Source organism: Symphodus melops (assembly GCF_947650265.1).
Source record: "Symphodus melops genome assembly, chromosome: 21".
NCBI classification, from domain to species: domain Eukaryota; kingdom Metazoa; phylum Chordata; class Actinopteri; order Labriformes; family Labridae; genus Symphodus; species Symphodus melops.
The window spans coordinates 6,909,147-6,936,315 of record NC_136711.1 but is presented as its reverse complement, the minus strand read 5'-3'; the positions used below and the strand labels follow the sequence as shown (position 1 = coordinate 6,936,315).

The following is a 27,169-nucleotide window of genomic DNA, read 5'->3' as shown; positions in this document are numbered from 1 at the left end:
AAACAAAACAGACGGCTATTTATGGCCGAGCCAACGTCAGGGTCAGTGAATCCAGCACGTGATGCTGCGGCGGTGATTGACACGGAGACAAGCGATGCACTATGGCGACTATCAAGAAAAGGAAGGTGGATGCAGAATGCTGCGTATTTCAGGAAAAATGGACAAATGATTTTTTCTTTGTCGAAGTGACAGGCAAGCGAGTGTGTCTAGTTTGTGGCGAGGCGCTGGCAGTAATGAAAAAGGCAAATGTCGAGCGCCATTACAGCTCAAAACATGCTAAACTCCACGAGTTGAGAGGACAAATGCGTTTGGATAACATTAATGCTCTTCGTCGGAGTTTGGATGCCCAACAAGCAGCTTTTACACGTGCAAGTTTTGTGGTGAGTGAATTAATAGTCACGAAGCTAAAACCTCATGCCGAAGGAGAGTTTGTAAAGGAGTGCCTCGTAGCCGCCGCGCCCGACTAAGTGAAATTATTTCAGAGCGTCAGTTTGTCTCGACGAACCGTTGCAGACAGGGTTACTGACATGGCAAAAGATATTGAAAAAACACTGAAGGACACTGCAAGAGACTTTGAGTATTTTTCTCTGGCCTGTGATGAGACAACAGACATCACAAACACTGCGCAGTTTGCCATTTTTGTGCGTGGGATTACCGCCGAGTTGCTGTCTTTGCAAGCCATGCAAGGTGAGGATTTGTTCAATCAAGTTGTTGTGGCCATGAACAATTTTGAACTGCCATTTGAGAAGTTGAGCAGCATCGCCACTGATGGAGCACCCGCAATGGTTGGCGTGCAAAAAGGATTGACTGCATTAGTCAAAAAAGAATTGAGCCGCCTGAGTCTGGATCCAAGTGATTTAGTTGTATGCCACTGTATCATACATCAAGAGAGTCTGTGTGCAAATTCCCTGAAGCTTAAAAATGTGATGAACACAGTCGTGTCCACCATAAACTTTATTAAAAGCAGAGGGCTGAACAACCGCCAGTTCAAGGAGCTACTCAGTGAGCTTGAGTCAGATTATGGTGATCTGGTTTATCACTGTGAAGTGCGATGGCTGAGCCATCCTTCTGAGTTTTATACACTGCAGGAAGAAGTCAGACTCTTCATGGAGATGAAGGAGAAACCAGTCATGGAGCTCAGTGATGGCAAGTTCCTCAGTGATCTGGCCTTCATGGTGGTCATCACCAAGCACCTGTCAGAACTAAACATCAAGCTGCAAGGTCCCAACCAGCTCATCAGCTCTCTGCTTTCAAATGTGAAATCATTTGAAGTAAAGTTAAGGCTGTGGCAAGGACAACTGGAAAGGGGAAACACTGTGCACTTTCCCACCCTGCAAGAACAAAAGCCTGATGTTACCACTGAATATGCCGGTGAGTGTGCAAAACTTATTCAGGCATTTGATGACAATTTTTCACAATGTGAAAAATGTACAAAAGGAACTGGACATGTTTGCTACACCTTTAATGTGCAACCATCTGATGTGCCAGACAACCTCCAAATGGAAATAATTGAGCTGCAAAACAACAATGAGCTCAAAGCTAAGTACAACAACCTCTCTCTGCTGGAGTTTTACAAACTGTACGTTCATGCTGAGGATTTTCCCATCTTAAGGAGACATGCCCTGAAGTTTGCATCTCTGTTTGGTACAACATACCGCTGTGAACAGTTCTTTTCAAAACTGACTCTTGCAAAGACTCGCTTCCGCTCAAGACTGACTGACCCAAACTTGGAAAACCAGCTTCGAGTAGTATCATTATCACAGCCAGCTGACATCAGACGCCTCGCCAAAGAGAAACAGTTCCAGCCGTCGCACTAGGTGAGCCTGACATGCATAGAAATGCAGCAATCATGAGGCTTAGTAACACAGTGGTTATCGACATTTTTTGTCCTTTTTTTTTTTGCATCTCTAGGTATGTGTTCAAACAAGTATGGCCCTCTGAGGACTTTATAAAAATTGAAATGGCCCTTGATATGAAAAAGGTTCCCCACCCCTGATCTAATTAAATGTGAGTAAATGTGCATACATTTTGAAAAACTAAATCTGATCATGTGATAAAGCCTTTCTCACTTTGTTGACATATTAGAGCTTGGGGCTAGGGGCGATAAGTGACAATTTGGGCAGTATGGATGAATTTGTTGACCCACGGCTTTTGGTTTGGAAAAGACTTGACCATGGCCGTTGGTACAACATTGTCTATCAGTGTGGCCAGTGTGGTCGTAACCACATACGTTGACACACTTTGTGTGTCATTGTCTGTGCTCTCCCGGAACAGCTGTGTCCATATCACTGCATTGTGTAGCGTCTCCTCTGATTCGGCTGTCCAGTGTCTGACCTCTTGCATCATTATCAACCATTGTGTCATTTTCAGTTTACACTACAGGATTAGGAAAATGGCAGTATGACCTGATTTCCCAAAAGTTGGGATAGGAATGGCTTTGTACCCCTTTTCAAAGGGTGTGTAGTAGTGATCTTGTGTCTTGTCATTCCTGGTGGGACACTTGATATGTTAGGCAGAACTTTTTTAATATTTGCCTTGTTAAAGTCACGATGAGGGCAACGTCCGAGTGTGTGGTCTGTAGTCCAATTGTCACGTCTTGTAACATTGGTAAAGGCTTGTCAATGTCTTCTTGTGATGGGATATACACAACCATCAAAATGACTACAGTGAACTCGTGGGGAAGGAAAAAAAGGTGACACATAATATGCAGATGTTCTAAGGGGGGCAAGCAGGAACTTGAGAGGATTTTAGTCTCCTTTGGGCAACACCAGTTGCTGTTTATCAGGAAACAGACTCCTCCACCTCTTGTTTTACCAGACTTTTTATTCTGTCCAAGCAGAAGACATAGAAGTGCTCGGCTGGAGTAACCTCTGTGTCTGGTCGTCCAACTTATTTTCTCGAGATTAGACGTTTGCAAGGAGTATACTGGGAAAAGTTGGTCAATGGGTTTGAGACGCTTCGATCTGGTCTCTGCGCTGTTGTTGTTGTCCTCGTCCTGCCGTATTTCCACATGCCACGATGGAGAGTCGGATGAAAGGTCAATAAAACTGCTTGTCTGACACGTGAAAGTGTATCTCTGTTATATTTATTTATTTACTTAATAATAAACTCCAGAGGGTGAAATTCTGGTTTCTACTAATGCATGCATTAATGAAGAGATGTCAGAGTGCAGCGGCAGTCCCCATTGGAGGCGCTCCCTGAGCTGGTGGGCTTTATTGCCTTGCTCAAGGTCATGTCAGCAGTTTACGAGAGGTGTTCTGGAACCTCTCCAGCTACTAGATCAACTTCCATATTTTGGTCCACATCTAGTTGTACGGGAGCAGTCACGACAGAGTCTGAACTCAATCGCACCACTGGATGTATACCAAGACCAAGGAGGTTGTTGTCAACTTCCGGAGGGCCTGGAGTTTGGGCCACTCCCAAACCCCCACTGACCATTGACAGTGCTGCTGTGGAGAGAGTGAGCAGCACCAAGTTCCTGGGGTCCACATCAGTGAAGATCTCTCCTGGACAGCCAACAACACATCACTGGTCAAGAAGTCCCAGCAGCGCCTCTACTTCCCCCGTAAGCTGAAGAGAGCAGGAGCACCTCCACCCATCAGGTGCTCCTTCTACAGAGACACCATTGAATTTCCCTCGGGATCAATAAAGTATCTATCTATCTATCTATCTATCTATCTATCTATCTATCTATCTATCTATCTATCTATCTATCTATCTATCTATCTATCTATCTATCTATCTATCTATCTATCTATCTATCTATCGAGAGCATCCTGACCAGCTGCATCACTGTCTGCAGGGCTCGAGACTAATGGCATCCCGTCGTCCCGGGGACGATAAAAAATGTATTTGGGACAAACTGAAATCTCCCCCGGGACACCGTCGGGACGGGCATTTGTCAAAACCTCCGCTAAGTAAATGAGATACTACACCACCAGCTGACTACAAGTCAGAGCATCTCCTCGCGCTATAATATGTATATTTTGGTTACTGTGCGTGAGACCCAATATAAACATTCTAAAGTTTCCCGCCGCTTGCCGGTCCATATATTCCCTCATTAAAAAACAGCTTGCTGACAGGACCACCACAAGTATGTTACGTTGGTTAAAGGTTACGCCGATCGAGCCTCGAAAGGGCACTGCAGCTGCCGCATCATGGTCTAATCTTACAAACCCCGACTCTGAGGTAAGGACACATTTCTTTTGTTTTTTTAATAGTCAATTATTCATTCAAGTTACGTTAGAGTAAGAAACTGATCATAACCTAGCTAAGTAACATTAACTTATGCCAGCCAGGCACTGTTGGCTGTGATTAACGAATTAGATCAAGCATAATGTTATTAAGACGATTTCAATGTTACATAGTTGTGATCTCTTTTAGTTATTCGTGTTATTTGGGGGTCTTAAACGTAAAAGGCAATGTGACGAGAAGAAATTTTAAATAAAGAGGCACTTTGAACTATTTCTCAGCAGGGAGAAAAGAGCGCACGAGCTGCTCTTGTATTGCTTTAATAAGCAATCAGGCTGCCACTGAACAAAAAGAGAGAGGTGATACAGAATTTAGATTTTCAAGAGATTGAAGGAGAGGTATTCGTTTTGTCTTATTTGCTCAGTTGCACAGGCGGCCCGATCATACAGAGGTCCTGTGGTTTAGCCGCAGAGCAGCGCTATGACGCGTCCTCAAATTACTCTGTCCACGGAATTCGCACAGATTCATGGTGCATAAAAAGTCAGTGACAGGGTTAGATTATGATAGTAAGGACACATAGAAGAACAGACTACAAGGCTCATAATGAAAACCGTTTTACTGAGTTGAGGTCTATTAGTAAAAGAACGTGACGCAGCAGCGCTGAAGGAAAAGTTCACGTCTGTTTGTTTGGGCACATTTGATCATGTTATAATGCCTGGCCCTAAAATACCTGAAAATGACATTGTTTGAATCAAGAAACTCAATGTGAGCAGGTTTTATCTGTGACAAACCTTAACAAGTTCAAACTGTGCAGTGGCCTGACAGCACACACCTAAAGTGCGCTCTCTCTCTCTACCTACCTACCTACCTCCGTGCATGTCAATTATCAAATTTACCTGTATCCATATTATATCAGAAAATGCAAGGGTCTATTACAAAATAAAACTTAAAGCAGTTAAAATGGATATATGGATTACTTTAAAATGAATCCTCATCTTTTAGTGTGAATTTGTATTTTCTATGGGGTTTATATATGTGAATAATAAGGATTGTTGTAAAATCTTTCTACATATGCAGCGTTTTGACCAAATATGTATTTTCCACTTCTCAGAAACAAAGCGGCTCTGGCTATGAAGCCAAACGAAAAAGAAAATTTCTCCCTGACTGGAAAAAGAGCTATTCATTTATTGAATATGATGAAACTGCACAACTAATGTACTGCAAAACATGCAGGAGCTGTCCAGCTCAGGCCATGGGGAACAGCCTGTTCCACGGGGTGACAGGGGAGAAGGTCAGAATCAGGAGCATCAAAGAGCATGCAGCCACACAAGTCAGCTGAAGATGCCCTAAAAGTTAGACCAAACCCAGAAAGAGGAGCACTAGGGGTGGGAGAGGAGGACCTGAAAAAACTTCTGGTTGGCTTTGGGTGTTATGCTGGGTGTGAATAACGGAGTGACTGCCAGACTCCAGCGTTTGTGCCCGTCCCTCGTCCCAATTTGGTGTGTAGCTCATCGCCTAGAGCTAGCTGCTCTAGACTGTGTTAAAGAAATTCTTCAGCTTAAATAAATCAGACAAACGCTACGTGCCATCCACAAACACTATACCTGCTCTGCAAAGGCCTCACGGGAGCTTCAGGAGATTGCCAAGGCGATGGAGATATCGATTGTGAGGCCAGGCAACATTGAAGGTACTCGCTGGCTACCACACATGTCCCATGCATTGGAGGCCTTGATGAGGAACTACAGGCCCATATTGGTACACTTTGAGAACCATGCAAGTGACCCTAATGACAGGGAAGCAAGTGCAGCCATGACGGGGAGGGAAAAGCTTGTGCAGCAGTCCCTGAAGCAGTTCAGTATGCCTCACCAACAACTTCTGTGAGTTTGTGTCAGAGAGGTTCAGGAGTCTGGAGACTGGTGTTTTGAAGGCAACCTCCACCCTCTTTGACCTGTCCAACTGGCCAGAGAACACCACTGATCTGGCAACATTTGGCACAGCTGAACTGAATGTCTTTATGGAACATTTCCATCCACTACTTGTGGCATGTGAGGACTTTGAATCAATTGAGGCAGCTAGGCGAGAGTGGCTTGACCAAGATCAAGATTTTCGTTGCCCGTTGTTACAGGCACCTCAATTCCCAGGTGCTGTGGCAGCATCTGATACAGGGTGCCAAAGGAAAGGGAAGGGAAGGAAGAGAGGGGAGAGAGTTCAGCTTCCTGACAGTTTGGTGGAAGAAGCTGTTTCTCAGTCTGGTAGAGCCGGCCCGCAGGCTGCGGTATCATCTCCTCGATGGCAGGAGGCTGTGTGAGGGGTGGGTGGGGTCACTCACAATGCTGGTTGCTTTGCGAGTGAGGTGGGTGCCGTAGAGGTCCAGAAGAGAGTGGAGCGGGACACCGATGATCCGTTCAGCCGCCTTCACTGTGCGCTGCAGGGTCTTATGGTTAGCAGCAGTACAGCTCCCCAGCCAGACAGTCAGGGCTCCAGACTAACTTTTCTCACCACCATCCCGAAAAACAATTGGAACCGTCCCATAGTGAATTTGAACTGTCCCAAAAACATTTTGCTTATCTTCTGTAATTGTTAGTAGCACAATAAAAACGCCATTAGAATGTTAAGGAGAGAAAAATAATATTTTATATATATATATATATATATAAATGTTTGATATAAAACTGAGGACACAGAAAGTATCAGAGAGATACAGGGGCAAAGTTAGTAACAATATGAAACACACTTCAGCTTATCGAACATATAATTTCAGTAATTTGATACAACTATAACTGTTGTAGTTATTTAAAAACTGAACAATATGTGCCCCAAAACTTCACAAAATGCCCTCAGTCTTTGTACGTAGGTCTTCATGCCCTGAAGCCGCTACTCCACCACTTGGTGACAGCTTTGACTGAGTCAAAGTGTTGTACAGGAGGACCATGAACAGAGATTTTTCAATAGGCTGTTGAGCATCTCATTTGACATCCAGGACCTCCAGTCTGACTTGATCCTCTTCATGCTACAAAAGCCACGCTCACAGCAAGAAGAGCTCATGGGGAGAACAAGACCTATCTCTGCCACCACCTGCATGTGCTGGAACTGGCCTTCCTCCCCTCTGCCCCCATGAACACTGAACATTGAAACAGTTGTTGGATCGTTGAAACTGGTTACCACCAAGAACTCTGTACATTTATTACACATTACATAAGTTTCACTTTTTCTCCAATCTTGTTTTAGATTCTATTTTAATTAACTTTATACTTATTGTACATTTAGATTTTATTAGTGTAAATATTATTTATCTTATTTTACCTCGTTTTATCTCGACTACATTGCACCATGAGGAAGGGGGAAACGTAATTTTGATTTCACTGTATGTCTGACATATTTTGGAATTGATAATAAAGTAAACCTTGAACCTTGAATAGACTGTGATAGAAAAGTCTGGGGTTTAGTGAATAGTTTGAATTTGTGTTTAAGGTTTTGAGAAAAAGGGTGGAGGGTTCCCACATTTTGATTTAATTGTGTCTGATAGATATCCATTTGTTTTAATTCGGGCAGTAGAATTTTAGTTGAACATACAAATTCCCTTAACACTATTTTTAGGGAAGACAAATGCACATATGGGGAGTAGTAGCTCAGTCCGTAGGGACTAGGGTTGGGAACCGGAGGATCGTCAGTTCAAGTCCTGGAGTGGACCAAAATAATTCAGAAGTTCTAGTAGCTGGAGAGGTGCCAGAGCATTTCCTAAGCACTGCCGAGGTGCCCTTGAGCGAGGCACTGAACCCCAATAAACTGCTCTAGTGCGCTCCCTACATAGCAGTATGCAGCCGCCCCACTCTGACATCTCTCCACCTATGCATGTCAAGTTCATGTTTGTGCATGTGTGTGTTTCGGCCCAATGTGTGTGAGAAGAACGTTCCTAAAATAACAGAGTGTAAACGAGAATTTCCCTCAGGGATTAATAAAGTATTTCAAATTCAAAATCTCTAAAAGACCTTGTATAAAAACTCACAGTCAAATACCTTCTCTGCATCTGTATGTGTGTTTGCGTCTTAAATGATTATGATTGTCTCTGTGAGATTAAACTTGTCTGGTCAGCAGTGATTTAGGCAGAAATGGGAAAACAGGGGGTGCAAAAAAAAAATACAGGGGGTGCAAATTTTTTTCAGTGTCACTCACGTCGGCGCGGCACGGCAGAGCGGAGGTTATGTGCTCCCTAACACACTGGTTTTGAAGAAAACTGAATAAGTCTCTAAATGGTGCATTCTGTTCAATAAGATGCATTGTTACACATTTTAGTTTTCCCAAGCTTGATAATGTTGATTTACTGTACAGCCCCTGCCCTGACACACCCCTTCATCATTTGACTCACTTGGTTCATGTTGTCTAACCCCTTTGTTGGCCCACTACTTCTATCTGCACTTTCTTTAAAAAACAAACAACAAACAAATAAATTCATAATACTACATGTGTCATCCAGTAATAATAGATCCCTAGACCTTGATAAGTCAATCATCTGTCAGCATATTCGAATGTGGAGCTGACCCGAAAAGGTGAAGCTAAACCCTGCAGTCCGTTGATTGGTTGAAAAAATCGACACTTCCCGTGTTGCGTCGGTAAACAAAACTCCGCCGTGTTTAAACCATTGAGTGTAATAACACAGCTGATTGTTTACGTGTGTATTTCTCCTCGCTGCTCACGGCCTTCTCTGAAACAAAGCTTGGTTGAGTTCTTGTAATAAAGAGTCACATGCCAATGACAAAGTGGATGAACTGCTGGATGTTTCCAGCGTTGGTTTTGTTTGTGTAGCGTTTTTCTCCTTTGTTCAATTCATTAGTTAGCGGTTAGCTGTTAGCGGTTAGATGCGATCATATGACGCTATTTACATAGCGGCTATCGTCATCCGGCTGACACGCCGTCTACCAAATAAGGCACAGGTGGCTGTAGAAACGTTAACGGGATCGGGTTTAAGCTTTTCAGTACCGGTATTCTGCAAACATATTCTTTGCCAGAATTAGAATGCAGCCTAATCAGATATTTAGTGCACCGTATAGAAACCCGTGTAGTAAGCACGTCTATTAAATGTAGATATTTGCACGGCCGAGGTCAAGCCGTGCAATAATTTCAAGGCCGTGTTTTTTTAAAATAGGCCGTGCAAAAAGCGGTTTCGCGGCAGGCTACCTAAATCTATGCTGGTCAGTGTAGATAAACTAGGGTAGTACCTCATCAACTGTTCTTGGAAGAATTGCGGTATATGAATAAAGAACTTAAACAACTGAAATTGGTCTGAACGATTTCCTTCTTTGGTAATAACAGAGATCGATAATGGTGGAATTATTCCATAATGATTGAATTTTCCTATCTTTCAAAGCTGCATTAAAAATTCAGAGAAGACTTTAATTTATTAAAGAACATATTGCAGGTTAAAAAAAAAGTTTAAATTAACACTTCATGTTGTCTGATATGGGCTGTAGAATAAGTACATGAATTTTCTGTATATTCTTCAACACATAAGTGCTCTAATTTAGAGGAGAAAGTGGCTGTTTTTAGCATAGCTGTATAGAACTCGCTTTTTTTCAACAACGTGTCTTATGACGTAACATAAGGGAGTCGCGTTCTGTTACTCTGCTTTGATCGCTTTATGCGTAAGTGTATGAATGAATGAATGAAGCCTTTATTGCCCCTGGGGGAACTTGTCTTGCACCGAGAGCATGAAACACTTTACAAACAAACATTTAGAAAGCAGCACAAAAGAATTAAAGCACAAAAAACAGGCTAAAACATCACATGATTAAAGAGGTGTAATGATACGTGGTAGTGAGTGAGAATAGACAGGATGCCTCCCTGCAATAGTTTGTAATTTGCGCGCCGCACATTCGGGTGCATAGTGTAAGTGGCTTGATTATTCATAGTGTTTTTTGGTGAATTATTCCCACAACCTCAGAAACGATCGAACAGACACGTTGAATATTTCGGCATCAGGCGCAAAAGCGTTTCCTTATTAATGATTTAAATCTCTGGCTGTTTAACATAAAATATTATATACGCAGACAAGCGTTTAATGATTTGATCTGCTGGAATCCTCTGTTATATTCTCTAGTTTGCGCGTAATAAACACCGGACAGTCTGTATTAATATATGTAGTCATACGATTTATCATAAATCCAACTCTGTTGCAAGAGAGCGTGTGCGTGTGTGTGTGGGCAGTGGGGAAAGACGGAACGCGCAGTTTGGAAACAAACAGAAACACAAAGCTTTACGTCTGTCGGTCCTCTATCCCATTAAAATGTTAAACTTTTTGTAGTAGCCTAATATATGTGCAAAAGCACGCATTAAACTGTGGACGTGCACTGTGAACTCACATCAGGAGCATCCTGCACCATACACTGTATTTTCTATAACAACGTGAGCACTGGGCTGCATCAGGAATAAACAATTAAGACATAGTGCTGCATTTGCACAGGCCGTGTAATCGGGTTCTATGTCTCTCTCTCTCTCTCACGCACGGTACCGTAATACGTTGTACAGATTTGCCGTTTTTACGACCAACTCTCATACAATGTAAGGGTGAATGATCGGCACTTGCACCTTCTACAAATTGTTTTTTAATTGATTGAAAGTGATTACAAACTTTACATATGCTGATGTGAACACAGCACAAGCCCATATATGGCGAGCTGACACCTGTCACTCAGCAGGACGCCTGCTCCGGGTCTCTACTCAACAACAACTTCACTTCTCTCCTGAGGCCATTATTCCTCTAATCCTACCTGTTTCTGCTCTCTATCACATCTAACAGGTTCATAATAATAAGCCAGTGGACCATTATATGTAAAGGAATACCATTCACGAGGATAGCCATCTGGTCCAGTTGACTTATTAGCTTTTAGCCTATTTATCGTTGAATTTAATTCAATATGCAACATGAATGCAATAAATGCAATATGATGCTTTGTGCATCACATGAAGAAAACTTTGAAGCAAAGAAAAAAAAAATTTCTCGTCTCTGGGCAAAATGAGGGTTGGATTCACGACCATTCAACACTACTACCATGTTTCTAATGATACACAGCTTCATGTAAATAGGTGACGTATCCCTTTAACAAAAGGGGTGCATATTCAGACCTCAATGTTACCTATCTCACGATCATACATTTTCTGACGATCTTTTTAAAAATAAAAAAATGTCAATTCTGGAATAGACAGCATGGGGATGATAAATCATAGGTGTAATCTCGTTTTGTGGTATAGAAGTCTTCTTTTGAAAAACCTAGTCTGGGGTTAAGGTCAATATTCCAGTCCCCCCGACAGATAACTATGCCTTCAGTTTCTGTCATTAGATTGAAGATTTTCCGGCAAAAAGATATATCACTACCTGTTGTGCAGCCAGATTTATTGCTGGGAATTCCTGCTGTTTGTCTTTGTATGGGGGTTGAGCTTTAGTTCTGTATCTTTTAGAAAATCTAGGGAATCCCAAAGAAGGTTTTCCAGGGAGCTGGATATATTATTACCATCTACTTCTTCGAGTTTGATTCGGACGTTTCCTCTGCCAGACAGTCGGCCATGCAGCTTAGCTTCCAAGGTAGCAGTTTCATCATTTGGCTGCAGCCTACAATGGTTCTTCAATCAGTTCCATTGCCACTTTTAGTCATTTGTTAGTTTGATGAAACTCTTGTTTCATCCCTGTAAGTTGCAGTTTATTCTCCCGTCTAAAGTTTTGGAGGCTCACATGTCCTGTTCGATCATCCTTACGACAATCATGGTGAGAGAGCTACTTCAGATAGCCTCAACTTGTTTCGCACATTCACTAAAGTTTTCAGTTGAAGACATGGTTTTCCTACTTGTTGTTGCAACCCTATATCCATCACATCCTGAAATGCACTCTTTGCAATATCCAAGATATTTTCAGGGTTATTTTGCTTACTTGTCGGGGGCCCACCAAAATGAAGCTGCTGTCTTGAACATGTCCTGAAAATTCCACTTTATGATATTCAGAGAAGAAAAAACACTGTTTGCACACATTTAAAAAAAAAATGCATTTCTTACCAAGAATATCAGGCTTGTCGTCTATAAGGATGTCTCCAGTGATTAATGTCTTGTCTCTAGTCAGGATCACCCGCTCGACAAAGTCATGGCCCAAATACTTTTCCACCCAGGCGTACTAGAGACAAAAAAAAAACCCAAAAAACTGGTGAGATGTAAATAGGGAGGTTACATAATAAAATCCCATTTCCTACAGAGTGGGGACGTGCTGAAATTAACACCTGATCTGATATACATCGAATACTTATGACCATGTGATATTTCAGTTTTTGTTTTGTAATAAATTTGCAAAAATGTCTACATTTCTATTTTTTTTCTGTAATGAGAAATAAAATGAACTTTTTTGATTTTAGCAAATCAAATTTGCTAAAATCAAAAAAGTGAAACATTTAAAGGAGTCTGAATACTTTCCGTACCCACTGTAGTTAACTAGCAACACATTGAGTCTTTTTAACCTCTTAAGGCTTAGCGGCCACATGCGTGGACAGCACTTTTTAGCTCTTATGTCCACAATCGTGTTCACTGGTGAATTGGGGCCATTATAGATAAGTACATGGGCACTTACACTGCCATCTGGTGGTGTCAGAAGAGTCTAACAAGCTACGGTAAAAGACTGACCTAAGACTGACAACAAGGGACGATTCAAAGTGGCAGCTCCATACACAGACATCGACCAGGTAAGGAGTCCGGTCTTATTTTATGGCTTATTCTTATTTAAATATTTATAGAAGTGTTGGACACTTGTCATGACAAGCACATTTTTTTAAATAAAGTGTAAAAAAATGAACTTAGCATGTTGCTAAATATGAAGTACACATTTGTGTACGTATAGACTGAAGCTCCTTGAAAAAGCTAATATGCTAGTAAACGTGCACAGATGTAAAATGAGAAAATTAGCATCTCTGGTGCAGCTAAAAAGCTGTATATTGTCTAAATGTAATAAATAATTCATTCAATTCATCACTAAATACATATATACCTACATAGATTAGTTGGGTTAAAAATGTCAGTAAAATGTAATATGCGACTAAACTAAACCAGCTTGCAGCTAATTGGTGCAGTTAAAAGCTGTAGCAGCTACATTGTACAGTACTATTGAAATCATTTACAAATAATTAGTACATAACTACATGAATGACATTGATATCTGTATTTGATTTGTCCTGTTTTTATTTCCAGAGCGTTTTTCTGTGCAAAAAGCTTTGGAGCTACTTAGGTTAATTGATGGAGACAACTCAGATTTGGATTTATCTGACAATGACGATCCCATCCTGGATGAAAATTAGCAACCATCACCACAAGAGCAAAGCAGCAGTGAGGATGAGGGTCTCATTCCTGAACCCACTGAGCACATCTCTGTGTTGCAGATAATGGCTAGCCATGACCTAGTAGATTTTTGTTTATGTTATGTAGTTAGGGTCTCAGGGCTATATGCCAGTCTGTCTGTCACACGCTCACACACGTGCGCTCACTCATACTCACACACACACACGCACAGACAGACAGTGGGTGCGTGTGTGAGCTAGCGTATGTGTGTGCGATTACTCACATTCTTCCTCCAACTCCTCTCTTCTCAGATTCTGTGAAGGTCATCAGGTGACCCCTGGGCCTCCGTAAGGTCCTACTGTCCTCAATGATTGCAACCTTTCTCCTATCCTGTTCTTTTTTCAAATTACAAAGCCAAACTGTAACTGTGACTGTCAAAAAGGGGCAACACTTTTGTTCTGTTTGTTCACTATGATGTGTTAGTAGTCAAAACACGTTAGTAGCCTGATAGAAATGTGACAATTTAAACATGTTTTTTTTTTCATAGTTTTATTTTTTGTTACAGGCATACAGTGTCTTCCTGTTTGCAGGTTTTCAAATGATCCATACCGTAGTTCTAACTGTCCAAAAGTGGCAAAAATGCAATGTTCCATGTTGTTTTTACTTTCTGATATTCAAAACACATTCAAAAATGTGTGTGTATGTGTTATTAAAACATGCAAAAGCAGTCAAGAAAAAACTGCTGTGTTCAAGGTGGAAATAAAGAGTGACTTCATTGTGTTTTATGGAAATTCAGAACAAGAGTCCACATATGTGGACATCATTTTCCCCTAAAAGTACATCATGTCAAAAGATGATGCTTAGTTTTTATTCTAATTAGGTTCCAATAAGCCCAAATAGCAAAGAAAAAGAAAAAATGCATGGGCCTCTAGAGGATGGAGTGGTCCCTGGAGACGGGGTACTGCAATGTACTTGTCACTTCTGGTTCTGTTCTCCGCTACTACAGTGTTGTCCTGTGCTGATCAATGATAAGTGTCATTTATAAACAAAATAAGTAACCTCCTGCCTTACCTGGTGCAGATTCCTCCCATAACTCTGATGTGGCAGAAACAGTTCTAAATCCTGATATTAACTTCACTGTTTCTCTCCAATTGACCTTTCAGAACTAAATTCAATTATTTCTGCGTCTTAACAGCCAACCTGTCTTTTAGAACCAATCTCAACCAAACTGTTTGAGGAAGTAAGGATAAGGATAATCTTTATTCATCCCCCAAAGGGGGAAATTTGGGTGACACAACAGCTCCAAAAAAACAGTAAAACAGGGAATACAAACAGCATCAAATAGCAAAAAGAAAAAAAGGACATGTAACCCAGGTCACAGAATGTAAAATAAAAAAACCTTTTTAAATTATTGCTTAAGAATTATTGCTTAAGAAGTGATATAAATTTAATTTAAATTGAAAGTAAATTTATTAACCGCGAGGTTAAAATACCGCGGTATTTGGTGCCAATCTCACGAGATTTAAATAGATCCGATTGCCGTCAGTCGGGCCATAAACAGGAAGCAGGAAGCTTACCGGCAGACACAGACAGACGGAGAGGAGAATCACAGCGACAAACTTTTGTAAACTTCTGTAAGAGATTGAATCAGGAATTGGCTGGGTTTTTTTCCCCCCTTGCACGGGTGGCGAGCTCACAATGAGGAACAACGACAGTTTCTACTAAAACATCTTCAACAAGACTGCATAGCTCTTACCAGAGTGGTAAGAGAAGGATGAACTTCTGTTTTTTTGGACTAAAAGACATTGTTTTTTCCAAAGGAGGAACATTTACAATTTTGAACTTTGAAAAGCTGAAGATTTATTTTTCCAATCGAATGTTTGTTATTGATTTATTTTTTTCCTTATTTTTTTCCAATACAAACATTTATTTTAAAATCAAAATCCAAGTCTCCTGATTTTTATTAAATACAATCATCAGTTAAATATTTCTCTCTCCTTTAATTTGGAATTTTCTGATTTTTGTTTGTCATTATTAAAAATGTTGGTTTTTTGTTTATGTTAAAAACACTTTAAAAGTAAACAAGTGCTACAAACAGCTATGAGCCAGTTTACATTAATTAAATAAAGGGGTTAAAGAAAAATACAAAAATAGATTTAAATAATACAAGGCATAAACACTATGTACACTTTCGTTCGTGTAAAGACAGATCAGGAATTAAAACACACAGTGTGTAACATTAATGATAAAGATGATTATAATGCAGAGTCATGTGGTGATGCTGTTAAACAGTCTGACTGCAGATGGGATGAATGACCTGCGGTAGCGCTTAGTCTTGCAGGGTGGATGTCTCAGTCTGCTGCTGAAGGAGCTGCTCAGAGACCCCACAGTGTTATGCAGGGGGTGAGAGGGATTGTCCATGATGGATGTCAGCTTCACTATATTCCTCCCCTCAGCCACCTCCTCTACAGAGTCCAGAAGACAGTCCAGGACCGAACCGGCCCTCCTGACCAGTTTGTTTAGTCTCTTCCTGTCTCTCTCTGTGCTCCCACCTCCCCAGCAGAACACTGCATAGAAAAGTGCAGGAGCCACAACAGACTCATAAAACATCTGTAACAGAGTCCTGCACAGTCCAAAGGACCTCAGTCGTCACAGATGCAGTCGACTTTGGCCACTCTTGTACAGGGCGTTGGTGTTGTGTGACCAGTTTTTTGTTGAGGTGAACACCCAGGTACTTGATCTCAGATCTCAGTTTGTGCATGTTCATGATGAGTCCTCTATGCACACCAAAGTTAGCCATGGAATGCCTAAAGGATCAGTGCTTGGGCCGATTCTATTTACATTATATATGCTTCCTCTAGGTAGTATTATGAGAAAACACTCACATAAATTTTCATTGCCATGCAGACGATACTCAGCTATACATATCAATGAAGCCAGTAGACACCAATCAGCTTCGCAAATTAGAAGCCTGCCTCAAGGACATTAGGTCCTGGATGACCAGAAACGTCTTGCTGCTAAATTCGGACAAGACTGAAGTTATAGTGATTGGACCTAAGAACCTTAGAGAGACTTTCTCTGCCGATATGACGGCCCTTAGTAGTATTAGTGTAGCCTCTAGTACCACTGTTAGGAACCTAGGAGTTCTGTTTGATCAGGATATGTCCTTTGATTCCTACATTAAACAAATTTCAAGGACAGCCTATTTTCACCTTCGTAATATCTCTAAGATCAGGCAGATCCTGTCACAAAATGATGCTGAAAAATTAGTTCATGCATCTGTTACCTCCAGATTGGATTACTGTATTTCTATTTTAGCAGGGTGCTATGATAAATCTCTAAAGACCCTTCAACTCGTCCAAAACGCTGCAGCTCGTGTTCTGACTAGAACTAGTAAAAGGGACCACATTACTCCTGTATTGGCTTCTCTCCATTGGCTCCCTATAAAATCTAGAATAGAATTTAAAATCCTTCTTCTCACCTACAAAGCTCTAAACGGTCAGGCACCATCCTATCTTAAAGAGTTAATTGTACCGTACTTTCCATCAAGAACATTACGTTCCCAGAATGCAGGCCTGCTCGTGGTGCCTATAGTCTCTAAAAGTACTATGGGAGGTAGAGCCTTTAGTTATCAGGCACCGCTCCTTTGGAATCGTCTACCAGTCGGGGTCCGGGAGGCCGACACACTAGGTACTTTTAAGAATAGACTTAAAACTTTTCTTTTTGATAAATCTTATCGTTAGGGCTGGCTTAGGACCAGCTCATAGTTATGCTGCTATAGGCCTAGACTACCGGGGGAACTGGCACCAGGATCTCTTATCTCTCTCTCCATTTTTCTCTCCCAGCTTTCATATCTTTATACTGCTTGTCACTATTTTTATATTCTAACCTCTCCTTTTTCTGGGAGCTCCTGAGCTCTCTTAGGTTCCTTGGGACTGTTGGTGAGGATGGCCTGCCCAAACACCCCCCCCCCCCCCCCACGAGGATGGCCTCTCCATGGTCAGGTGAGAGGAGAGGACCAAAGGTCTGAAGTGGTTAGGCTCCCGGGGGTGCAATATCTTGGGGACTGGAACCACACAGGATGTCTTCCACAGAGTAGGGACCCTCTCCAGACTCAGGCCCCGTTTACACGGAGACCCTGTGACAGAAACGCATCGAAACGACCCCACTCCGGATTCGAAGTACAGACCGTCTACACGGCAGGTCTTGCCCGAGTGAAACCGATGTAGTTCTCACGCTCGGCCAGTAGTGGGCAGTGGAACTTTACAACACGACACACGCGACACTCACCAGTACAACCACTTCCTCCACAACATCCTCATTAGCGGCTAGTTCTCCCAAGTCTTACCTAAATGTTGCGTATGGTCGCCCTGTGCTTGGGTAAAGGTTGAACAATTTGCCGCAAGTGTTCGATGCTCTTTCGGCGGCGACATATACTATGTATCATATCAAGGTTCTGTTTATACAATGCAAATAGCTGCTGAAGCACATAGCACAAGCGAATCCGCCGCCATTCTTGTTTATGTTTGTTCTCGACTACTGCACATGTCCAAACCTATGGGGGAAAGTGTGGTGAGGTCATCGCAGCCAGGGAGTTCGCACACTTCCACACAGTTTCCACACTTCCCTTGCATTGTTCTGTTGCAATTTCTCCTCCATCTTTGACCTGTTGCTGGCTTTCCCCTCATTGATTTTTTTTCTTCAGGTCCTTCTGCACCATCCTCAGCTCCTCTCTGTCTCCAGACCTAAAAACCCTCTTACTTCTTGTGCAGCAGGGTTTTCAGCTCAGGAGTCACCCAGGGTTTGTTGTTAGAGAAACACTGTACTTTTTTGATGGGTACAGTGTTCTCAACACAGAAGTTTATGTAGTCTGTGATGCAGTGGGTTAGGCTGTCGATGTCCTCTCCATGTGGGCTGCACAGCACATCCCAGTCGGTGGTATCAAAACAGTCCTGCAGCGCTTCAGTGACCTCCTTAGACCACTTCTTTACATATCTATTTGTGGGGGGTTGTTTTTTCACCATAGGTATGTAAATGTGCTGCAGTCTCACCAGGTTGTGGTCAGAGCGCCCCAGCGGGAGGAGGGGTAATGATCCGTATGCATCCTTGGTGTTTGCATACAGTAAGTCCAAAGTGTTGTTTTCCCTGGTGTGGCAGTCAACATACTGAATGAACGTAGGGAGAGTGGCAGACAGGGAAGCATGATTAAAGTCTCCTGAGATGAGAATAAGAGACTGGGGGTGCAATGTCTGTTGCTGACGCACCACACTGCTGCAGCAGCATCAGCCGAGGGGGGGACGTAGACAGTCATAGCAATAACCTGAGAAAACTCCCTCGGCAGATAGTATGGCTGCATGCTTACAGCCAACAGCTCCACATCCTTAGTGCAGTGCTGTTCTTTAACGGTGATGTGCCCAGTTACACCATCTCTCATTCACAAACATCGCCATTCCCCCGCCTTTTTTCTTACCACGGGCCCTGAGGCTCCGGTCCGCTCTGACGAGGCGAAAGCCATCCAAAGTTACGAGCATGTGCGGAGTGAGTTCATTCAGCCATGTCTCCGTAAACATCATGATGCTGTACTCACAGTATTCTCTCTGATGCTGGGTGAGTGCCATCAGCTCTTCCATCTTATTACTTCTCACCTGTGCGCCGACGTGAGTGGCCGCACATTCAGTAGCTCCGTCACTGTCGTACTCGTCTTGATGTGTTTTAGTTTGTTATTTGGCTCTGTGCCAACTTCTACTTTTATAGTTTTTTTGGTACACTTACGGTGTGTAGCTTTATATATCCTATGGATACTTTTTCGTGTTTTTGTGGAAATAGCAGCGGAAAACTTGCTTATTCAAGGGAGAAGTTGCTCTCACTCCGGACAGCGGGACAAGCCGGCATCGTTCACCCGATACCTGAGGAGCTGAGGCGGCGGTACAGAGGCTGTAGAGCTGGCGCTAAGCTAAAGGCTAGGCTAGTGGCTAAGCGATGGAGGTACAATCCCTTGGTTCCGGTGATAGTTATGGGGAACACTAACTGTCTAACCAACAAGACAGATGAGCTGGCTGCTCTTGTGAGGAACAACCAGACATTTAGAGAGCGCAGTTTAATGTGCCTCACAGAAACTTGGCTGACACAAAACACCCCGGACGCAAACGTGGATCTACCGGGCTTCACTACAGTGAGAGCGGACAGAGACACTAAACGCAACAGCAAACAGAAAGGAGGAGGACTCGCGCTGTTAACACCAGATGATGCCACCATGGACATGTCACTGTGAAGGAGGCAATGTGCTGCAAAGACATCGAGCTGCTGGCGGTAGGTCTCCGTCCTTACTACATACCCAGGGAGTTCTCCCACGCCATTGTTTGTGTTTACATTCCTCCGCGAGCGCACACTGAGACCGCGTGTGACGTCATCCACTTGAACATCTCGAGATTACAAACACAGCACCCTGACGCTTTCATTGCAATCTCAGGTGACTTTAACCATGTTACATTGGACTTTACACTACCAGAGTTTCACCAGTTTTTAAGCTGTCGCACCAGGAAGAACAGGACAATAGACCTCCTGTATGCAAACGTGAAGGACGTCTACACTGCCACCCCCCTACCACCTCTGGGGAAGTCCGATCACAACCTGGTCCTACTCACAGTACAAGACAAAGATCCAGAGACAACCAATAACCACATGCACCTTCAGAAAGTGGTGTCCTGAAGCAGAGGAAGCTCTCAGAGACTGTTTTGAGTGCCCTGCAAGAGACTCCTGGTGAGGACGTCAAGGGGGTCACACACTGCACAACTGACTACATGAACTTCTGTATGGATGTTGTGGTTCCCACTAAAACTGTGCGTTGCTTCCCGAACGACAAGCCCTGGATTACGGCGATGTCAAAGAGCTCCTTAACAGGAAGAAAAGGGCATTCAAAGAGGGAGACCAGGCAGAGCTGAAGCGTGTGCAGGGGGAACTCAAGGTCAGACTCCGAGAGGCAAAGGGGGAGTACAGAAGAAAGGTAGAGCAGAAGCTGCAGAAGGACAACATGTGGGAGGTCTGGGAGGGCATGAAAACCATCACAGAAGAAAAACAACAATGCAGAAGATGGGGACCCTGAGAGAGCAAACCAGCTCAACTTGTTTTTTAACAGGTTTGACTGCCCCATCACTGCAGCCAGTGCCTGCCCCCCCAGCACCTCTCTACACACCCCCTCCCTCCCTCTCACTCCCCCTAACACCTCCACCAGGACAAACACAATCTCCAGCGACAATTCATCCCCCCCGCCATCACCAGGGACCAGGTGAAAAAAGAGCTGGAAAGACTCCGCCCCAGGTAGGCAGCAGGCCCGGACAAGGTGTGTCCCAGGATGCTAAAGGCCTGCTCTGCTGAGCTGGGGGAACCACTTCAGCACGTCTTCAACATGAGCCTGCGGCTTGGGAAGGTTCTTGTGCTCTGGAAGACCTCGTGCCTCACCCCGGTCCCCAAGAAGAAAAACCCCAGTGAGCCAGGCGACTTCAGACCAATCGCTCTGACATCCCACGTTATGAAGACCTTTGAGCGGCTGCTGCTCCAACACCTCAGACCCCAGGTCCAACACGCACAGGATCCCCTGCAGTTTGCATACCAGGCAAAGGTGGGCGTGGATGATGCCATCCTCTATTTTCTAAACAGGGCTTACTCTCATCTGGACAAAGGGAGCAGCGTGATGAGAATCATGTTCTTTGATTTCTCAAGCGCTTTTGACACCATCCATCCCCTCCTACTGAGAGACAAGCTGACAGAGATGAGGGTGGACTCACACCTGGTGAGGTGGATCACAGACTACCTCACAGAGAGACCACAGTACGTCAGACTGAAGGACTGCACATCTGACACTGTGGTCAGCAGCACCGGAGAACCACAGGGGACTGTGCTCCCCCCCGTCCTGTTCACCCTGTTTACCTCTGACTTCCAGTATAACTCTGAGCTCTGCCACATGCAGAAATACTCGGATGACACTGCGATAGTTGGTTGTGTCAGGGATGGACAGGAGGAGTATAGGAGCCTGATCGAGGACTTTGTGACGTGGTGCAGTGCTAACCATCTGCAGCTTTTAGTGGCCTTTTAGTGGCCTAAAACTTGGCTAATGCCAACTGCACAGGTTTAACCTTTACTCTCAGTCACATAGGGGCTGCTAAATCTTGTTTGGGGGATGATTGTATAGAGAGGGGGGGGGGGACTGCAAGTGTGTAATGTAACCAATGTCTTGTGTCCTGCCTGTCTGTATACTGCTACTGGATGCCCTGAATTTCCCTCGGGATCAATAAAGTATCTATCTATCTATCTATCTATCTATCTATCTATCTATCTATCTATCTATCTATCTATCTATCTATCTATCTATCTATCTATCTAGCTAAACACCTCCAAAACCAAGGAGATGGTGGTGGACTTCCGAAGGAACAAACCACATCAAGAATCTGTTTCCATTGGGGGGGTTGACGTGGAGGTGGTAATGACCTATGGGTATCTGGGGGTGCAACTGGATAACAAGCTGGACTGGTCACCTAACATGGACACTACCTGCAGGAATGGTCAGAGCTGTCCGTACTTCCTGAGAAGGCTGGGCTCTTTCAACATCTGCAAAAAGCTGCTGCAGATGTTCTTCCAGTCTGTGGTGTCCAGTGTCCTCTTCTACGCAGTGGTGTGCTGGGGAGGAAGCTGCAAGAAGAGGGACGCAGCACGTCTGGACAGACTGGTGAGGAGGGCTGGCTCTGTGGTGAGTACAGAGCTGGACTCACTGGTGACAGTGGTAGAGAGGAGGACTCTGGACAAAATACTCTCCATCATGGACAACAAACACCACCCTCTGCACAGCACCTTCACCGGGAAGAGGAGCATGTTCAGTGACAGACTGCTGTCACAGTCGTGCTTCATGGATAATAAGAACTCTTTTGTCCCCCTGGCCATAAGACTGTACACCACTTCACTGTCACGGCAGGGAAGAAGCACACTGTGAATCCTGGACTAATTTTTCACCTTTTTCTCACTCCTCATCTGCACTGCTGACCTCAGAGTCAGCCTCCAGTTGGACATTTTAATGCATATTGATAGTCACCTTACTGAGCACTGGTCACTTTAATGATAATCACCCTAATTATGTCTGGTTTCACCCTACTGTCTTTGACACTTAATGCTAATCTGCTTCTTAATAGTTGGGTACTTCAATGACAATCACTCCTGGTTTCACCTTATTGTTTTGGACACTTAATGCTGGTTTCACCCTATTGTTTTGGATACTTCATGCTAATCACTGCTCCTTTATGTTGCAGAGCATTTTAATGGCCCAATCTGCACTCGATCTACATTGACTGTTTAATGACTGTACACACACACCTCTGGCACTACCTTAAACACCACTGCACATGCACAAACAACACTTGTTTCTGGAAGGTCAGCACTTTTTGCTTCTAAGGCTCTTTAACTGTTTACAGGTCTCTTTTATTTCAGCACGTGTTTTCTCTCCTTCACAGGTTATGTACATGTATGCTATATAAGTTTAAGTCTAATGCTAATGTTAACTGCACAGGTTTAACCTGTAATTATGTTTACTCTTAGTCACATAGGGGGCTCCTAAATCTTGTTTGGGGATTATTGTATACAGAGGGGAGGGGGACAGCGGGTGTGTATTGTAACTAATGTCTTGTGTCCTGCCTGTCTGTATACTGCTACTGGATGCCTTGAATTTCCCTCGGGATCAATAAAGTATCTATCTATCCACCTATTAGGGAGAGATCTTACATTCTCCATAATTAAAGACGGCACGCATGGTTTGTACCGTCTTTTCTTTTCCCGGCACTTCACCCCGGCTCTGCATCCTCGTCTCTTCCTCCGAAGCTCTACGGGGATGTCCGGTCTATCCGCTGGATGTATCGCACAGCACGATTAGCTGTTCGTGGGTGTGAACAATGGAGCCGTGACTGAATGGGTCTCCGGAGGAGTCCACAGAGAATGAAAAACAGCACCAAAAATCCCCAAAATGTACGTCCATGTTCGTTGTAAGATGGAGTTACAAGTAAAGATACAAGTATACATACCACATCATGGGGTGTATCACTCAAAGAAAGGAACCTTAAGGGTGGTCTTTGATTGTGGTACAGTCTTCAAAGGAACATCACTGAACTGCCAACTGCTCAAAGGTCCAGATCTCACCAACTCACTCATTGGAATTCTCATCAGATTCAGACAAGAACCGATTGCTCTGCTGGCTGACATCAAAGCAATGTTTCACCAAGTCAAAGTACCAGAGAAGCATACAGACTATCTAAGATTCCTCTGGTGGCCTGACGGTGATATGCAGCAAAATCTTGTTGAATACCGGATGAACGTACATCTCTTTGGAGCCGTGTCATGACCAAGTTGTGCAAACTTTGCATTGAGAAAGACTGCTGAAGACAATAAAGCTCACTTTCCAGCAGAGGTAATAAACACCATACTCAACAACTTCTATGTTGATGATTGTTTGAAATCCACATCCTCAGAACAGGAAGCAATTCAAATGGTAGGAGACTTGACAGCCCTTTGCAGAAAGGGAGGATTCATACTGATTCATCAAATCAGAAATCAAACATTACATTACAGTAAATACCATTGTCACAAATCAATTGAATCCCACAAAGACTCTGATCAACTATTTCTCATCAGAACTCGACGTCCTGACGTACTACGGTGAGCGTATTGCATCACTTCCTGTTGTGTCTCGCTCTATCGCTACTACCGATCGATAGAGCTAAATCTAGATTGTTAATCCTGTGTATTTTCTTACATTTGTCTCCATTCACTGCACACTCTGAGTAATCGAAATAATCACCAAGCACCCCTGCGAGCCATCTATAGATCTTTTGTTTGCGTTAAACTACGTACTCTCAGGCTAACTTAGCAGTTAGCTTCTCATACGATGGCTTCTCTCCCTGCCTCTCCCTCTCCTGCTCTCTCTTGTTCTGTGTGCCAGATGTCTAGTTACTCCTCGTCCTCCTTTACTGATAAAGGTATCTGTATTAAATGTAGTTTATTTATAGCTTTGGAGGCGAGGGTGTCTGAGTTAGAGAGCAGGCTCCGCACCTTTGAGTCAGAGTCACAGTCATCTTACGCAGCAGCAGTTAGCCAGCCTTCTGTAGCCGGTGCGGGCCGACATAGTGTTAAATCTCCCCCGGTAGCTCCCGAGCAGCCGGGAGGCAGTGGCTGGGTTACTGTCCGAGGGAGGCATAGTAAGAAAACGAGGCTCACGGCTCCCCACCAACCACATCATGTTTCAAACTCATTTTCCCCACTCAGCGACGCACCCGCTGAGACAAAAACTCTGATAATTGGAGACTCCATAGTCAGAAACGTGAAGTTAGCGAAGTCAGCGGGCATAGTTAGGTGTATACCCGGGGCCAGAGCGGGCGACATCACGGCTCACTTAAAGCTGCTGACAAAGGCTAAACGTAGATTTGATAAAATTGTAATTCATGTCGGCACAAATGACTCCCGACTTCGCCAGTCGGAAATTACTAAAGTTAATGTGGAGTCGGTGTGTAGTTTTGCTAAGACGATGTCGGACTCCGTAGTTTTCTCTGGTCCTCTCCCTAATTTGACCAGTGATGACATGTATAGCCGCATGTCTTCATTCAATCGCTGGCTATCAAGGTGGTGTCCAGCAAACGATGTGGGCTTCATAAATAACTGGCAGTCCTTTTGGGGAAAGCCTGGTCTGCTCGCTAGAGATTGCATCCATCCTACTCTGGTTGGTGCAGCTCTATTATCTAGAAACGTAGCAGAGTTTATTAGTCCCAAACCCTGACAACTCATCAGAGTTCAGACCAGGATGCAGAGCTGCAGTCTTACACACTTCTCTGCGCTTCCTTTAGATCTGTTTACCTGCCACTATAGCTGTCCTTGTGACTGTAAATCTAACTGTAACTCAGTTAGATCTTCTTATAGCTGTAACCCTACTTATACTATAGATACTGTGTCTGTTCTCCGCCCCAGACCTGTCTTAGGCAATTCCAGCCTCAATAAAAGAGGCGTAAATCATAACAATTTAGTCAAAATCAAAACTACAAATACGATTTGGCAAAAAAATCTAACAATTAAATGCGGCTTGCTAAACATTAGATCCCTAGCATCTAAATCTCTCCTGGTAAATGAGCTAATATCAGAGAATCATATTGATCTACTTTGCTTAACTGAAACCTGGCTTTCTCAGGATGAATATGTTAGTTTAAATGAATCCACCCCTCCCAGTCATTTGAATGCTCATATAGCTCGAGACACTGGCCGAGGTGGTGGAGTAGCAGCTATTTTTAATTCTGGTCTTATAATCAATCCTCGACCAAAGCTGAATTATACCTCTTTTGAAAGTCTTGCACTCAGTCTTTCACATCCAGTCTCTAGAGCTTTTCAGCCATTTCTAGTTTATCGCCCTCCTGGCCCATATTCAGAATTTCTATCTGAATTTGCAGAATTTCTATCACACATAGTTCTTAGCAGTGATAGAATAATTGTTGTAGGTGATTTCAATATCCACGTGGATGTTGTTAATGACAGTCTTAGCATGGCTTTCATGTCTCTATTGGACTTGGACTCTATTGGCTTCACCCAGGGTGTAAACAAACCTACTCATCGATTTAACCACACCCTGGATCTTGTTTTAGCCTATGGTATTGAAATTAATAGTCTGTCGGTTTTTCTGGAAAATTCTCTGATATCAGACCATTTCCTAATAACTTTTGATTTCTTTTTACCAACCTTAACTCCTCTTAATAAAAAAGTGCTCTCTAGAAATTTAAATGATAATGCTGTAGCTAAATTTAAGGAAGCTATTTCAGCTGCCTTTGTTTCTGTTCCATCCCCTAACCTAGTTGAAAACTCCTATAATCACTTTAGTTCCTCTCAGCTAGATCAGTTTGTAGATAGTGCGGTGGATTCACTTAGAGTTACTCTGGATTCAATCGCCCCCTAAAACAGAAGCCAATCAAACGACAGAGATCAGCTCCATGGTACAATTTAGAAACCCGTACTCTAAAACTAACGTCACGTAAATGTGAAAGAATTTGGCGCTCCACCAAAACGATAGAATCTCGTTTAATTTGGCAAGATAGTCATAATAGATATATGAAAGCCCTACGGCAGGCCCGCACTGCCTATTACTCGTCTCTTATCGAAGAAAATAAAAACAACCCTAGATACCTCTTCAGCACTGTAGCCAGGCTGACAGAGAGTCATAGTTCATTTGAGCCATCTATTCCTTTAGCCCTTAGCAGTAATGATTTCATGAGCTTTTTTAATTATAAAATTCTAAACATTAGAGACAAAATTAGCAACTTACTACCTTTACTTAGTGCAGATTCCTCCTATATTTTCGATTCGGCAGAAACGGTTCCAAATTCTGATACTAACCTCGACTGTTTTTTTCCAATTAACCATGCAGAACTAAATTCGATTATTTCTGCGTCTAAACCGTCAACTTGTCTTTTAGATCCAATCCCAACCAAGTTGTTTAAGGAAGTCTTTCCTCTAGTTAGCAGCTCCATACTAGATATGATCAATTCATCTTTAGCAGCAGGTTATGTACCCCAGTCATTTAAAGTAGCTGTAATTAAACCGCTCCTTAAAAAGCCTACTCTTGATTCAGGAACTCTAGCTAACTATAGACCTATATCTAACCTTC

At 43.2% G+C, this 27,169-nt stretch overlaps 1 protein-coding gene across 5 annotated transcripts in view; it reads right to left on the bottom strand.

Moving 5' to 3' along the window:
- nt5m (5',3'-nucleotidase, mitochondrial) overlaps positions 1 to 27,169 on the bottom strand; it is a 40,120-nt gene that overhangs the window by 6,294 nt on the left and 6,657 nt on the right. For 2 of the 5 annotated variants that reach the window (XM_079372697.1, XM_079372696.1), the window contains one exon: positions 18,237 to 18,659. The exons of 1 other annotated variant lie outside the window; for it this stretch is intronic. In XM_079372697.1, the coding sequence (XP_079228823.1) occupies positions 18,252 to 18,659 (408 nt within the window). In that variant the 3' untranslated portion in view covers positions 18,237 to 18,251. Of the gene's footprint in view, positions 1 to 2,955; positions 3,056 to 12,231; positions 12,347 to 18,236; positions 18,660 to 27,169 lie in introns of those variants that run through there. 2 more of the 5 variants (XM_079372701.1, XM_079372699.1) reach the window with 2 other exon arrangements.